The sequence below is a fragment of the Centruroides sculpturatus genome, unplaced genomic scaffold (genome assembly GCF_000671375.1).
Source record: "Centruroides sculpturatus isolate CEXI.00-Female unplaced genomic scaffold, Cexi_2.0 scaffold305, whole genome shotgun sequence".
Classification (NCBI taxonomy): Eukaryota; Metazoa; Arthropoda; class Arachnida; order Scorpiones; family Buthidae; genus Centruroides; species Centruroides sculpturatus.
Genome location: NW_019384644.1, coordinates 447936 through 463535, shown reverse-complemented (window position 1 = coordinate 463535; position 15600 = coordinate 447936). Strand labels below are relative to the sequence as shown.

General features: G+C 24.4%; 2 protein-coding genes across 5 annotated transcripts; one reads left to right on the top strand and one right to left on the bottom strand.

The window, feature by feature from the left end:
• Positions 1-3207: 3207 nt before the first annotated feature.
• LOC111626137 lies at positions 3208-6643 on the top strand. The gene is made up of 3 exons (XM_023369436.1): positions 3208-3356; positions 5796-6018; positions 6262-6643. Exons 1-3 carry the CDS (start codon positions 3306-3308, stop codon positions 6474-6476), a joined length of 489 nt encoding a protein of 162 aa, XP_023225204.1. The 5' UTR covers positions 3208-3305; the 3' UTR covers positions 6477-6643.
• A 696-nt stretch (positions 6644-7339) lies between these two features.
• On the bottom strand, positions 7340-13741 carry LOC111626130 (dimethylaniline monooxygenase [N-oxide-forming] 2-like). 4 transcript variants are annotated; one of them, XM_023369419.1, is made up of 5 exons: positions 13590-13741; positions 13171-13311; positions 11664-11699; positions 9418-10043; positions 7341-8559 (listed from the first exon to the last, which is right to left on the bottom strand). In XM_023369419.1, the coding sequence occupies exons 4-5, from the start codon at positions 10027-10029 to the stop codon at positions 7606-7608; spliced, it is 1566 nt and encodes a 521-aa protein (XP_023225187.1). In that variant the 5' UTR covers positions 10030-10043; positions 11664-11699; positions 13171-13311; positions 13590-13741; the 3' UTR covers positions 7341-7605. The 4 variants fall into 4 exon arrangements, with proteins under 4 accessions (XP_023225188.1, XP_023225190.1, XP_023225187.1 ...); XM_023369420.1 differs by lacking the exon at positions 11664-11699 and having other exon boundaries at positions 7340-8559; XM_023369421.1 differs by lacking the exon at positions 13171-13311 and having other exon boundaries at positions 13590-13726.
• Positions 13742-15600: the final 1859 nt, after the last annotated feature.

The window sequence follows — 15600 nt, the reverse complement described above, 5'->3', positions numbered from 1 at the left end:
GTAAAGAAATGTTCAATAGATGGCACTAGCATATACATTTCGAATTAAAGATAGCTTCTTCTCATATTTTATTCGTTTAAACTAGCTATTTGTAATTGTTTTTTGACACGTCGATCAATTCCAAAATTACATTTGATTCGTCAATTTCTTTCTATGCTAATACTAAATAAGAATATTGTAAATTACAAATAGGAATTAATGAATTAATATTTTTTCATTAAGTATAAAGCAAAATACGTAATTACGCATTGTATTTACTATAATTTAAGATAATAATAGTAATTGATATAATTTTTATTATATACCAAAATGACACCTAGCAATTTATCGATACTCAGATAAGTCAATTGATTTTTTTGAGGGATTATAGGACTAGGTGGGAACCCCTGGTTTAACGTTTTATCTTCTCCCTTTTAAAAGCTGTGATCGAATGTGTTTCCTTCTCTGATACCAATGAATTATGATAGAGTTTCTACCTAAATCGGCTGGAAATCGCGATGTGTCGTTTTCCAATGGATATACTGTTACCGAATCCCAGTAACTGGGACAAGGTGATTGACTTAAAAGTTAAGCTGAAAAGTTAGTAGAGACATACGGTGATGCTGATACTATAGACAAACAAGAAAGAAATATTCAACAAGTTTTAAAGTCCGTAATAATAGCAATTGTTTAAATAAACTAATCGTTTGTGGGGCATTATGACATACATTCACCTTTCATATTTTCTAAATGATAAATCGTGTATTATTGAATTAATTTATTTTTATTGTATTCTTATATTTAATATTCATTATTATATTGTATAACAAAAGAATTGTTTCAGAATTTAATATCTAAATAAAGATAATACATTTTAGAAAATAGTCTTAAAAAGACAGTACTCATGTTCTGTAATATATTTTATTTGAAAAATGTACAAATGTATATTTATATTTTAGAAAGTGGTTAATAAGATCATGAAAATAATTTTTAAAATGATATTCCAAATTAGTTTTCTTCTTTAACTTTAAAGTTCTCAGTTGCAAACACAAATTTGCTCCCCTTATTCCTGTCATTTACTCTTTCGGTCAACACTATACGTTTAATTTATTTAGATCTTTCTTTATATTGTTTTTCATCTTCGTTAAAGACATCCCTTATCTTTTATCAAATGAAATATGGTTATACAGACTTATTTATCTATACGATCTTCTCTCATCTTCTCGATATACCCTAAACATCGTAATCTTTGAAGACTTGTTATCACTGAGAGGGTATTACAGTATAATTTTTTTATCTATAAATTCTTTTTATGTCTTTTAGCATCTCTAATGGAACAAAAGATTTTTCCAACTAATTTGTTTTCAAAATGTTGAAAAGATATTTCAAATTTTGCAGGGAGGTTTAATTATTATGGAGATTGATGCTATTAAATTTTGGTGGTTAAAGATCTAGGGGTGGGGAGATAATGGGCATCGTGTGTATCTCCAATAGGGTCGGACTTAATGACGAGTTTACGTCGTTATTAGCACTTAAAATTATTTATAAAACTCATCCCTATCCTCAAGATTAAATTTTTGCCATTTTATAATATTTAAAAGTATAAAAAAAATTGTTAAATAAAATATGATAACATATGACGTCACCAAAATTTTAAATCTTGCCGGGAAAGTCGAGCAACCCGTTGCTGGTTTATTTTACCATAAAATATTGATGGTTTATTACAGGTTTGTATATTTTTTCTATTATAAAATATTTTAAAGATTTAAAATTGTAGATGTTGTAAAGCAAAGTATGTTCCATTTCCGGCTTTAATATAGGATGCTCGATTTTCTGTACAGATTTCGTGATTAATATTTGTTCTTATTTAAATGTAGTAACAGGTTTAAATTTCAGATTGTCAGCACAAAACTCTTCATTTCCTAATAACAAATGAGGTTCTTCATGTGGATCATTTCTTTTGATTCTGAGTTGTTTACTTTTATCCTGATGGATTTAAAGACCAATTCTTTTCGAAGATATTTTTTTGGTTTCTAAACATATAATGAATGTTTTTTGAATCTTTGCTGGTTAGATTTATGTCGTCTGCATGTTTAAAAGAATAATTTTATTCACGTCATTCTTAGTTGTTTCGCGAATGCATTTTTCTAAGGCTAGATAAAACAGTGTAGTGGCATTGCATCTCTGACATAAATCTGCTATGATGTCTAATGAATCCGATCAAATTTATTCAATAATACTATCTTCTACATCCATTAATTCAAATTATTAGTTAAAAATATAAAAAAATTAATAATTTTAGTTTTAATGTTTTGAACGAGTCGTAATTTGTAAATAAATTTAACGCCAAACTATACCCGTATATAAAATTTTTAAAAGGGTAGGGCTTAAAAAGAAAGCATTATTTTTTTCATAAAGTAGTTTATTAGTTTTTACAATATATGTATATAGAGTAAAAGAATATAGTAGACTAAGGAAGAATTAAACAGACACAAAATTAATAAAATGTTGTATATAATGTACTATTTTATTAACATAGTAACATTTTTCTATTTGGATTTACAAATGGGAGGGTTAACCCAAACCCTCATGAGCTCAGCATTGTGATAAACGACCAATTAATATATAGAATAACTACTTTTACTTATTCAATTAAACATTACAGTATTTAGATTCAATTAAAAGTAACATAACATTACTTCATTGGAAATACTTATGTTTATTCTAATGAGAAATTTATATTGCATATGGATATATTTATCTATATCTGTTGCATATCCTGTGAGATTAATGTTAAAATTAATTTGATATTGTTTTCAAGTTTGTTAGTTAAGTCTATTACAAATATTACATGTAATTTTATTAATTATTTCGCACATTTTATAGATGCATTCAATGAAAATAAATGTTACTGCATTTGGCAATTCTTTATTTCTGAACGTAGTTTTTAATTTATGGAATAAACAGTAAACAATTAATAAAATTATCAATTATTTAAAGAGACTCAATTATTATTTTGAGTTTTACGCGAAAGGATTGATATGTATTTAGTATGCAATGTTTTTAGGATATGGAAATAGATGGATATTAAACCATGGTTACATTTTTATAAAATATAAAATTATATTTAAAATATTTAGCTTTATAAATAATTTAAATAAACAGTTTTTACCATAAATGTATTGAGGAATCTTGCAATTTGAAGATAACGATTAGAAAGGAAACGTTACTTCCTTAAAAAAAATAGTCTTCCGACTTCTCCAGATTTTTATCTATTATAATCATATATAAGGCACTGAAGATGAGATTAACTGAAGAAAAAAAAAATGCTTCTCATCATAATTTCATGTCTCTCGGCTTTTTATGTGGAATCTGAGGTAAAATTCAAGGATTTTTCATAGTATCTTATTATTTGTAATTAAGTATCCAGAATTTTTATATGTTTAGATATAAATCTTAATTTTGTTGAATATCAAATTTCCGTATGTTATATTAAATAAGGCCAAACGTCTAAATAAAATATTTAATTAATACAGAATGATCACAAAGTCATTGTGAATCAATGCTACAGCGTAAATGATACAAGTGCAGAGTAACATTTTGTTTATCTTTACAACAAGGATTAAAATTTAGTGAGAATATTCTTTAAAGTCAATGATTAAATAGTTCGAAATATATAGGCAAATATATTTTACCGTAATTTTTGCCTTTCCCTGAGTCAACTATATTACAATAGTCTATAATAAATATTAGATTATATAGTGTAATATGTTATTTAAAGATAAAATGAAAACAATACCCAGTACATAAAATTGGTATATTGTTCCCAACTAATTGTATTAAATTTTTGATAAACATTATCATTAGAATTTAAAATTTTCAATAATATACGGTATTAAATTATTGACAATAGTCAAGTATATTACCAATGGGCATTATTTTGTTATTATTCTCATTATGTCAGAAAGATCAAAATAGCATTATTTAAACGATTATAATTTAATTTTGCTAAAAATAGTAACGCGAAATTTGATATATTTCTATTGATTTTTGCGCAATTTTAATTTAATAATAAATAAAAGTTTAAAATATCCATTAGAAATTGTATACAGTGATTTTATTCTTTTAAACGAATGCGGGAATCTCGTTTTTAGATATTTGAGAAATTGCTAATTAAAAAGTTAAATTTTCCAACATTATGTTATAGATTTAAATGTAATTATAAAAAAATTAATTAATTAATTAAAAAATTTTATAAGGCAAAATATTTTATATACTGAAGGTTTTCGAATTTGAGTACTAACAAAGGATTTTGAAAAAAAAAATTAGTTTTACTTTATGGATATATGATTATCAAATCTATTATTGCAGCGACAAGAATCATATGAGAATAATTTCAATATGTAAAAAGTTAATTTTATTAATTAAAAATCTTTTGTTAAACTGAAAAAAAAAAAACAAATATTTGCAATGAAAAAATTTGCATCAATTCAAAAATAAAAGTTTTTAATATCATTATATAAAACTTAATATTTTGCTGGGCATTTTATAAAATTTATATAATTCCATAACATATAAATATGTAATCCAACACCTTATTTTTCGCTGAGAGATTATTTTAATTAAAACAAACGTTTTCGNGGAATTAAGAAAGAATATGTAGGGGTTACAACTAGGAACCTAGGTTTAAGGATCAAAGAACACAAATATGATATCAGAAAATGTTCTAATGCGACAGTTTTGGCCCAGATGGCGCAGGCAGAAGGTTCATTGATACATTGGGATAAAGCCGAAATCCTGAAACAGATACACTCGCCGGCATTGGCAAGAACAGCTGAAAAGATAGAAATCTATAGAAGCAAACTTGAAGAAAAATGTATTAACGCAAGAGATGCGGAGGGTCTTCCTTCCGCTTGGAAGTTTGCGGTTAAAAGCTTAAAAAAAGCGCAGGAAATTTAGTATGAAATAATAAGCTCTATATAGTTAGGCAGACGATATTATTATTTAGTAATGATATTATGTTATTTATTTTGAATATTTGTATTATTTACAAGTATTATTTATTTTTATGTTATCGGTTTATTTGTATTTTTGAATATTTAAACGAGTAGTTCTATTTATGAAGTGTTCCATTTAGCCTGAGGATGATCCAATGAATGGATCGAAAACGTTTGTTTTAATTAAAATAATCTCTCAGCGAAAAATAAGGTGTTGGATTACATATTTAAATGTCTTCTGCTGGGTATAGTTGTGGTTTATTCCATAACATATTTAAATAATTATAAAATTATTAAAAGTTTTACTTTTGAGTAAATTTATCTTATTTTATTATAAATATAGCCAAAATTGTGCAAATTAATCTTAGCATCCTTATATTTGTAATTATATAAATATAGTATATAAATATAAATTAAAACAAAGTATAAAATACTTAAGTTTTTTAATGAACAAATTTAAATTAATCGTTAGATCCAAAATTTTAATTATAAAATTTCCTTTAGCTCCGTTTTTGTTTCACTTTTCTGCACTTTTTTGTGTTGTTTGGCATTAAATTTAATAAAAATGTAAAAATTAAATTAAAAACTTGAAGATATAATTTTTCAGTCTTAATGCTTTAAACTGTTTCAAGATATTGTAATATGGGAACATATGTAAGACAAAAATGTTTAATGCTTATTAGTCTTTCATATTAAAGGCATAAGGTTAAGATATAGCCTAAAGGAAAAAGATGTTTCACATGAACTGTTATTAAAATAAATTAATATCGCACATTAATTTAAACTTTTAAAATATTACAAAAGTTTTTAATTATTTAGGCAAGAAGTCAACCCGGACCAATTTTAGATCCTATTTGTCCATCGGGATGGCAAAAATGTAGCAGTTCATCTCAATGTGCAGAAACAGATTGTTGCGGCCTCTTACAAATGGATCCATTGCCAAGTGTTCGATGTTGTGTACCTTTACAATATAGACATGCATTCCAACCACAGAATCTCTGCCTCCGAAAGGAAAGTAATCGGGAATATTTCCCTGGTCCAGGTAGGAAAATATAAAGTTATGTTCGTATTAATGTATTCTTTTATTTGCCATTCTTAGAAATTACTTAAAATCTTTGAATTCAAAGCATTTTATTATATATTAAGGATTTATTTTAAGTTATAAAATATTTTTAAATCCAATATACATGTTATAAAATACTGAATATATCATACCGGTAATTAACCGTACTTTATTTAAATTTAGTTTTTTTAAAATAATTATACTGTAAATTAAATATTTTAGGATCTTGCCCTCCGTTAACACCTCCAAGAATATCCAATCTTAATCTTGGATTTGGTTGCCCAAAAGAAGATTATTCAGAACAATGTAAAAGCCACGAGGATTGCAAAGGAGAAGGACCGGGTATCCAACTTTGCTGTGCATACGCAAACGTACCTGGTTGCATTTCTGGTAAAAAATGTACTCCAGCCGTTCAAATCTTGCAACCAAATATCTAAATTGATTGTTCAATAATTAGATATAAATATCTATTATCTTCATAACATGCTTATAGTAATAGTTTAGCATAAAATATGTAATATTTAAATTTGCTTAAATGTAACTGTACTATAAATAAATGCACTATATGCACTTAATATTTGAATAATTGTTTAATTAATGAAAATTATATTGTATTTTTATGTAAATTACTATATATATTTTAATAGAGTGGAAAAAAATTAAAAGAAAAAAAAATGTAAATTTTATGAAAACTTTAAAATTATTAAATATTTTAAAGAATATTCGCAATTTTAATGATAATAATGTTGCTTATTCAATCAATTCTTATATAGATGTATTAAACATACATACATTCATATAAAATATGTACAGTTGAATACATATAGATATTTAAAATAATCATATAAACAAATTAATGAATTTGATATTATAGAAAATTATAAAAGAATAGTCTAAATTTTTAACTATTTAACTGAGTTTAAACTAAACTGAATAGCAAAAAAATAAACATTATTACTTAATATTCAAAAACAATTAACAATGAACAATTAAAAATGATTTGTGGAACTAAGAATCAAAATAGGAAAGTGTTTCATATATCTTGTTCTGAGTTTGAGCTCTAAAACTTGTAATATTTAACATTTAATGAGCATATATTGCTTGTGCTTCGTAACTAAATGCTAATGCTAATTAATTGAAATCTATAATAAGAAAATAAATAAATATCATCTATATGATAATAATATCAATGTAATTTGTATTAATATTTAGCAATAAAACATTGTAATCAATATGTAATAAAATTTATTTGATGATTATTAATTATAATTATTCTGTAATATATATTAAATGAAAACAAATATTTGAAATGTTATAATGTAACTTATTTACAATAATTTAAGTGGCATGTAATGTCATTAGGTCAATTCTGCATATACATTAATTTTACAATCATACGAAATATATTGCATTGGATACATTTAAATAACAATAATTATAATAATTATGTAGTTGAATTAACAATAATAATTGGTTATTACAAAAAATATTTAAAATAATTGACAATAAACTGATTTCAAATATTTTTCTTTATAAAAATTATATAAAAATTATAAAATGGTAATTTTAAAAAATTACGGTAATTAATAATGAAAATACAGACATTACTAGGAAACAAGTCAGAATTTTCATTATATTCAATTTTGTATGAGAATTTTCATCGGTTGTTAACGTTGGATTATCATTATAGTTAATAATAAGACTTCTTGCTGGTTTCCAAGTATGGTACCCCTTCAATCGGAATTGATATGGTAAACAAGGTCCTAAGTAGCACTTCCAAAACAGAATTGGATCCGTAAATAATAACTTAAAAAAGTCTGGTCTAACACCTGCCGAAGCTGATATGTCGTCCAAATAATGAATCCATTCAGCTCTAATTGACTTCCATCTGCCGTGTTGGATCAAATTTCTTCTTTTTTTTATATCTTTAATCATTTCTTCCACGCTTGGCCTGTAAACTTTGTTCATTAACATCATGACAAACCAACGTGCTTGAAGTTCAAAAATGGGGAAAACTGCTCCGAAAGGTTGTAAGAAACCAATCAATCCCAAAGTAAAATGTGGTAAATTAGGAGGAAATATATATTTATAAAGTTCCAAGGTTTCATTTTCTGTACTTATAATCTTTGAATCGATCATGGGTAATTTGACGTCATAGCCGGTAGCTAAAACAACTAAATCAATTTTTGTCACGTTTGTCTCGCCTTCAAATACGACTCCATCAGAAGTGAAATGATCTATTTTATTTTTCAGGACAACATTACCTTTTCTAATGTTCTCGGTTAATTTATCATTGACAACGGGAATATATTTAAGTACTAAATCGTCCGACTTTTTGTTATAAGTAATATCATCGATATCTTTTATTATAAAGTATTTAGTAATAAAATTTAATAAAAAATATGGAAGTGCGAACTGTAAAAGAAATATTGGACGTCGTCTATATGCAGCATCTCCTGGTTTATTATCTTTGGTTAATCTTGGAATAACCCAAAAGCAACCTCGAGCACTTAAGTAAACCTAAAGAAAAAAAGTCATTAAAATCGGTTCTGAAAATAATTTTTATAATTTAAATCATAATACTTAGAAAATTAATTAATCATAACATTTGTAACTGTGACATTCTCGAGATATCAGTTTAATTAAATCTATCAAAATATAAATTATTGTAGTTACGTGTGAAATTTAAAATAATCGTCATTTCATGGGCTAATTATCTGAAAAATTATAACGAGAAACTAAAATTCTAAAGAATTTTAAGACATAGTCAAAGTATCGTTTAGAAAATGTCATGCTTTATAACAAAAATAATAAGTAGAAATTATGTCTCAATCCAATTTCTTACACTGATAAATATAAGCTTGAACATATTTGAATAATTATTAGGTATTATATTAAAATGATATGTCAAGCATTAAATTTTTAATAGGCGTACAGATGGACTATACCGTGATTATTTAGAGGAAGATATTCAGTGAATCCCATAAAACAGGCCTATTGGCACAATACTTATTGTAAGAATTATTCCTGAAATCAATTATTCTCCCGATGACTTGTTAAAATAATGCATTGCATCCCAGAATTTCAAAACTAAAAAATATAAATTATTTTCTATTATAACGTTATATATTCTTAAAAACAATATATTAATGTTCAATATTCCTAAAAATGTCTAAACATGCAAATGTTAGGCTATATTCTCATATATTTAAAACTATTTTATAATAGCCTGTCAATTTCGATTGCATAAAAGGATTTTTTTTTAATTTGATGTTTTCTTTGATGGTTAAATTTCTATCATAACTAATTTTTAAACTAAGTCTAAAGTTAAACATTTAATTTCAGAAAGATCATGATGGATTCTTATTATAAACTCACGATTTTCGCCGTCTCACTCATATCAACCGCAGCATCTGCTCCGCTGTTGCCTATACCTATAATAAGAACTGGTTTATCTTCACATCCTTCTGCAGATTTGTAATTTCTTGTATGGACAACACGTCCTTTAAAATTCTCCAACCCAGGAAACGGTGGAATATGAGGAAAATCGTGATGACCCGTACAGATCATAACGCCATCAAATGATTTCTCAAATATCTCTTTTGTATTTTTATTCATTACTCGCAATTTCCATCTTCCTGTTTCTTCGTAATCCTCTTCTTTTTTGATTTCTAAGACCTCGTGATTATGACGAATTTTCGAATTTAGTTGAAATTTTTCTGCGTACATTTCCAAATATTTTATCATAGTCTGATGAGGCATATATTGAGGAAACTCTTTAGGAGGAGGGAAATCGCTGAATGCACCAATATCTTTGCTAGTGTTCATAACAGTGTTTTTTGCCACCGATACTCCTTCGTCTCTATAGCGCCATAATCCACCATAATTTTCTGATTTTTCGTAACAGGTTACATCTAATCCTTCTTCTAAACACGATTTTATGGACGTCAATCCGCTCACCCCGGCTCCGATCACAGCTACAGACTTCATCTTATGATCGAAGTCTATAACAAAAAAATAATTTTATTTATTTATGATAGAATGATACCTATCTTTAAAATACTTTATAAGTAAAGAGATCAATTAAATAATTACACTTAAATCGTCTTATTACAGCAAACAGATTTGACACACAAATTTATTTTCCATTTAAAATAACTTCATACAAGAATAGAATATGATGATAGTTTGATCGTATTTTCGAAAAATCTTTAAAATTAATTTTCTCTAATATATAATTAAATATCATTATATCATTTTTTAATAATTATAATTTCTTATAACGTGTTAATTATCTAATTTTGTAAATATAATATTTTCTACGCTATATACTTATTTAAACATAGACTGTCACATAAGAAATATTTTATTAAATGTTCTGTAGGGTTATATTTTATATTGTTATCTAAAATCGATTTTTATATATAAAGATAGCATATATATAACAATTAAATTAAATATTAGAATAATTTTAATCAAAGAATCTTATTAATTCCTTAATTATTCTTTACAAAATATTTTTATTAACTTATCAGATTAGCAGAAAAATTTAATGCATAATCATATTGCAATACAATTTTGAAAGACAATTATAAAAACAATTTTTCTTTAATATAGTTAATTTTCTTGGAATTCTAGTATAAATTAATGTAGCTTAACTTCCTGATTTAGAAAGTTATTGTTTATCTTATTTACTTCCTAATGTTTGATATAGAAATGTTAAAACTTGCTCTTTTTTTTATTAAAATTGTTTACTGAATAATTAAGAGTGTTAAATCCTACGAACTTATCCATATTCGCTTAATTTTAATCCTACATATTCCTTCCATCCTACTCATAACCTTTTACTATTTGTAATCTGAAGTTTAGCTTGAAACAAGTTTTTGTATAAACAATTACTTTACAGTTTTTCTCAATTCTTATATGATCTACTGCATCAAATTATTTAATTAATAAATGAATTTTATACGAATTTTATTTCTTTTTTAATTATTATTAGATTTATTGTTATTAAATTATCATAGACTTATAATTCTCATATAGTATAATTAAAATTATTAATAAATAAATAATCACACTTTTATCAATTTGTAAATTGCCCTATTTTACTTTTGAAATGTAAGATGTTGTCAATTGATTACAAATCATAAATTGATAAGATATAGCATAAGATATTTTCGTTTATCAAACTGAGATAAAGCAGGTAAACGTTTAATTGTTTATTTTATATTACAATGAACTAATTAGATTACTATTCGTTGAGGAATTATTTAGATTTTACTTAATTTTAATTTTAGATTTACTTAATTCTACGATATTTGAATAACTTAATTAAATTTTATAAATCTTTAGTTTCAAATATTATTAATTTTTTAAATTCAAATTAATTGTAAAGTCTACTGTTAAAATATCCTTATTTATGAATAAAATAACGTTTAACGTTATTTTATTCATAAATAAGTGTACTAAAATGAGTTTTATGCTGCCTGTTTTTTGTTAAGAATTTATCAATAAAAATTATTAATTATTTTTTTTATAAATTTGTTTCTTTTCGTAGTTATCAGAATTAAACACGTTTTTGCTATTTTAATTAAATATATTTTAAAATTTGAAACAAGACTCACTTTCGGGAATTAAACAGTCGAAATCTTCTTAGGTATCTGATAGATGAAAAATGCAACTTTATATCTAACTCTCTATATCAGTAATGATGTCATTAACAAAATAGCCTCGTACTTTAACTTACATTACAGTTGTTTACTTGACAACAGCATTTATATTTCGAAATTTTAGCTAAATATTATTCACAATTATGTACAGATGTCTATAGATATTTCTACAACATATTTAAAATTAAACACTTAAAATATTTTGATCGACAGAACACTGAACTTTTGATTATTTGAATCGAATTTCTACGTTTCAGATTGCTTTTACTTTGTTTAACATTGATTTTGTAATGAATTTTTTCACTTTCTATTTTTTTATTTTTATTTTTCCATTCATCAATAATTGCTTTAAATATAAACTGTTGATATGACGTATTTTCGTTAAAAATATATTTTTTAAATTAAAAATTTATCTATAAACATATAATTTTTGAATTTTAATTTTAAAAAAAATTAAACATAAGTTTAATAATAGTATTTATTTTTTTATTTTTGTTAAATATAAACTTGGTATAATCATAAAAATAACAATTTTCTCTTGAAATTGTTGGCATTAATAAAATATTTTAAATAAATTTTAACGACGCGGATAATATAAATGGCTTAAGTGCAAATAAACCTATAAACATTATAATTTTTTATATAATTTTCCTAAAAATACATATATTTTATTTATTTTACTGACATTCAGAAATATATTAGTTTAAATATAGAAACAAGATTCATGTTAAAGAAAAAAGTAAATATGGGTCATAAATGAAGTGAAGTAGATAAAGGCAAACAGACAACTATCTAATCATCCATTAGGTCTTTGTACCGTTGACCTAAATAGGAGTAAGATTATATCGCTCTGGTACAAGATTTAATAAAATAACTTCAATCTCTTTTGTACAAAACAATATTTACAGGTAGTCTAACCAAAATATTTGAACCGGTCACTTTTCAAATATATCATGAATGCGTGTAATACATAAAAATTACTTGTTAGATTGTCGATTCAGCTAATCTGCTTATACTTCATTATACACGATTATTGATATGAATTTTTATCATGGGTAAAGAATATACTTTTGAGAAATAATGTCGAAATTGAGAAAATTAATTTCCTAATTGATAATTCATAAGATAAAAATTAAACCTTTGATAGTTTGACGAATGGTTACCGTACTTGTAGATCTGGATTAAAATTAAGTACAGATTTGTTTTAACTTTATATTCTTTTTGTGAATTTTATAGTAAAATATAAAATAAAAAGTTTAATAGAATAAATAAACAAAAATTTGAGTATTTTAATTAAAATTTTATTGTAATTAGCATTAATAATAAATATTCTTCATATGACAAAAATAATCGAACAATATAAAAATGGTATCAATTGAAATCGCAGTTTAAATCTACAAAAAATAATATGCTTTAAAGAAATCTATCATAATTAAAATATTTTAAGCATTATAGAACTTACTTGTGAAAACAACACTAGCTGTATTTTAACCAATTCTTTCAGAAAACTTCAAAGATGACTAAGTTAGTGCATATAAATTGAATGAAGATTATATGAATTATATGATTAAGCAAATATACATAGTCTCTAATTAAATTCGACCTATTTTATAAAATAAAAGCGGAATTAATAAAATATAAGTAATTATTATAAAAACTTAAAATAATTTTAAATTTGAATTTATATGGAATTTCTTATTGCTTATACTTAAACAATAATAACATTTGTGAATATCTTATAAATATTTAATTTTAATGAGAATTATTAATTTTAATTTAATATTTTCAAAATTTGTAATAAAATTGTGCAATTCAATAAATTCAGTTTTTTTAAGTGTTTAAATAATATATATTTAACAATAATTGTCTTTACAACATTACCTTTACGTATTTATCCAATTTTCCTCAAACAGATGCAAGAGAAAGCAACAGATGCATCATTATAACAGCTTCTCTGGTATGCATCACCAAAAGTGCCTCAATATATCTTGACCTCCACTAATTATATTTTTAGTTAGTTCAAGGTTATTCTTGACGTCTAGAATAGATATCGTCAGAATCAAAAGTCTCTGCGCAATGAACATTATTACTAACTTAAAATTTATTAAATTAAATTACTAATAAAAGTTACATAATGCAAAAAATTTCCAATTCGTAGCAATTGAATTATAACAGAAAAAAATATATTTAGCATAAATTTTTTACATAAATATTTCTCTTATTTCTTAATATAATTAACAATCTTGACATGTAATAAAAATGATGCTTTTTAAAAATAATTATTTTCGTTGTTACTTATTGCAGAAAATGTATAATAACTTAATATAAGATTTTTTTCCCTTCATGAATATAGAATAAATATTTTAATATTAATATTCACTAAAATATTTCAGAAGTATTTTAATATCTTGATTATTTTAGTTCTATACATTGTAACATATTCATAAAATGATTATTAACATATGTATAAAAGTATTGAAGTGATTGACCTATTTTCCATTTTTGATTTAATAAAAATAAAAAAAAAGAAAGAAAAGCTGGTGTCTTTCAACTTGAACATCTTTTAATGGAAAATTACTCTTTCAAGGGGTTGGTGCAATAAACTGTAATACTATCAGTGCGTAATAGTGTGAAACTGATAAGGTTATTTTTTCCTCTTATTTTACTTTTTAAAATTTATACGGAAAAACTACATTATAAAAACAACATACTGATCGATTGTAATTAATTATTTTTTATAAAGAAAAGTTTTATAAACTGAACTTATATAAAACAATGATTAAATCTAAATAGTAAAGGGTTATTATTTATTCTAAACCTTAATTGTTTACAACATTTAGGTTACGATTTGAATGATTTGTGTAAATGAATAGAATTTTAATATCCGTAAAAGTACTGAAATTCATCTAGATCTGTAGTAGTATATTTAAACAATGAAAACGCTTTCGAGCGATTTATTTATTTTGTTCCGTTTCTGTGCCGCTGAATAAAGATCGTTATAATAATAATAAAAGTATAATGATAAAAAGGCTCGATACACTTCGTATAAAACAAATATTATTTAGATTTGTTCTAAATATTATTTGAAGTGCATATCTATGGACGAATTATTTTAAATCTTATTTATGTTATCTAAAATTTTGTTACACTTTTAAATTCAGAAAATTTGAAATTTTCAATTTTAAAATAGATTATTTACTAATATATCGACATGAGCTTAGTATAAATATATTAACATAATAATATGAAATGTTTACTACTATTTTTATTTACTAAATAGTGCATAATTGATGTACACACACTCAGCAATAGTATATAAATCAAAAAAACAAAACACCTTAATTTGCTGAGAAAAAATTTAATGTAAAGCTAACGTTTTCAGCCAAATCAGTTGGCCATCGTCAGGCTAAGAACATTCGAATATAAATAAAATAGAACAAAAATTTAAATACAAATAAAATAAAATAACGAGCGAAATATATATATAAATGTATACAGACTAATAAAATAAATAAAAATTATTGTTACAAATAACAAAAAATGTATACGAAAAAATAAGCATAGGTTAACTAAATATTAAAACGTTATATAGAAATTCAGTGAAATGCACTTTATGCGAAAAAATATTAAAATCGCCGCAATAAATTAAGATTTGTCCAATCGTTTGATAAAGTATTTCCAGGCCGAAGGCAACCCTTCAGAATCTCTAGAATTGATGCATGAATCATGCAATTTGCTTTTATATATTTCAATTTTTTCTGCGCAATTCGCCAATGTCGGTGAATGTACCGATTTAATAATTTCTGCTTCGTCCCATTTGACGATTGAGCCTTCAACTTGCGCCATTTGCGATAGTATAGTGGCACTAGATCCCTTGCTGATGTTATACTTA

Excerpts from the sequence above, each read along its gene's own strand:
- LOC111626137 (XM_023369436.1), top strand. The coding sequence starts at position 3,306 with ATGCTTCTCATCATAATTTCATGTCTCTCGGCTTTTTATGTGGAATCT. Across the intron at positions 3,357-5,795 it reads CTTTTTATGTGGAATCTGAG|GCAAGAAGTCAACCCGGACC; the intron begins GTAAAATTCAAG and ends TTAATTATTTAG. Across the intron at positions 6,019-6,261 it reads GGAATATTTCCCTGGTCCAG|GATCTTGCCCTCCGTTAACA; the intron begins GTAGGAAAATAT and ends TAAATATTTTAG.
- LOC111626130 (XM_023369420.1), bottom strand. The coding sequence starts at position 10,029 with ATGAAGTCTGTAGCTGTGATCGGAGCCGGGGTGAGCGGATTGACGTCC. Across the intron at positions 8,560-9,417 it reads TGAGTGAGACGGCGAAAATC|GTTTACTTAAGTGCTCGAGG; the intron begins GTGAGTTTATAA and ends TTTTTTCTTTAG.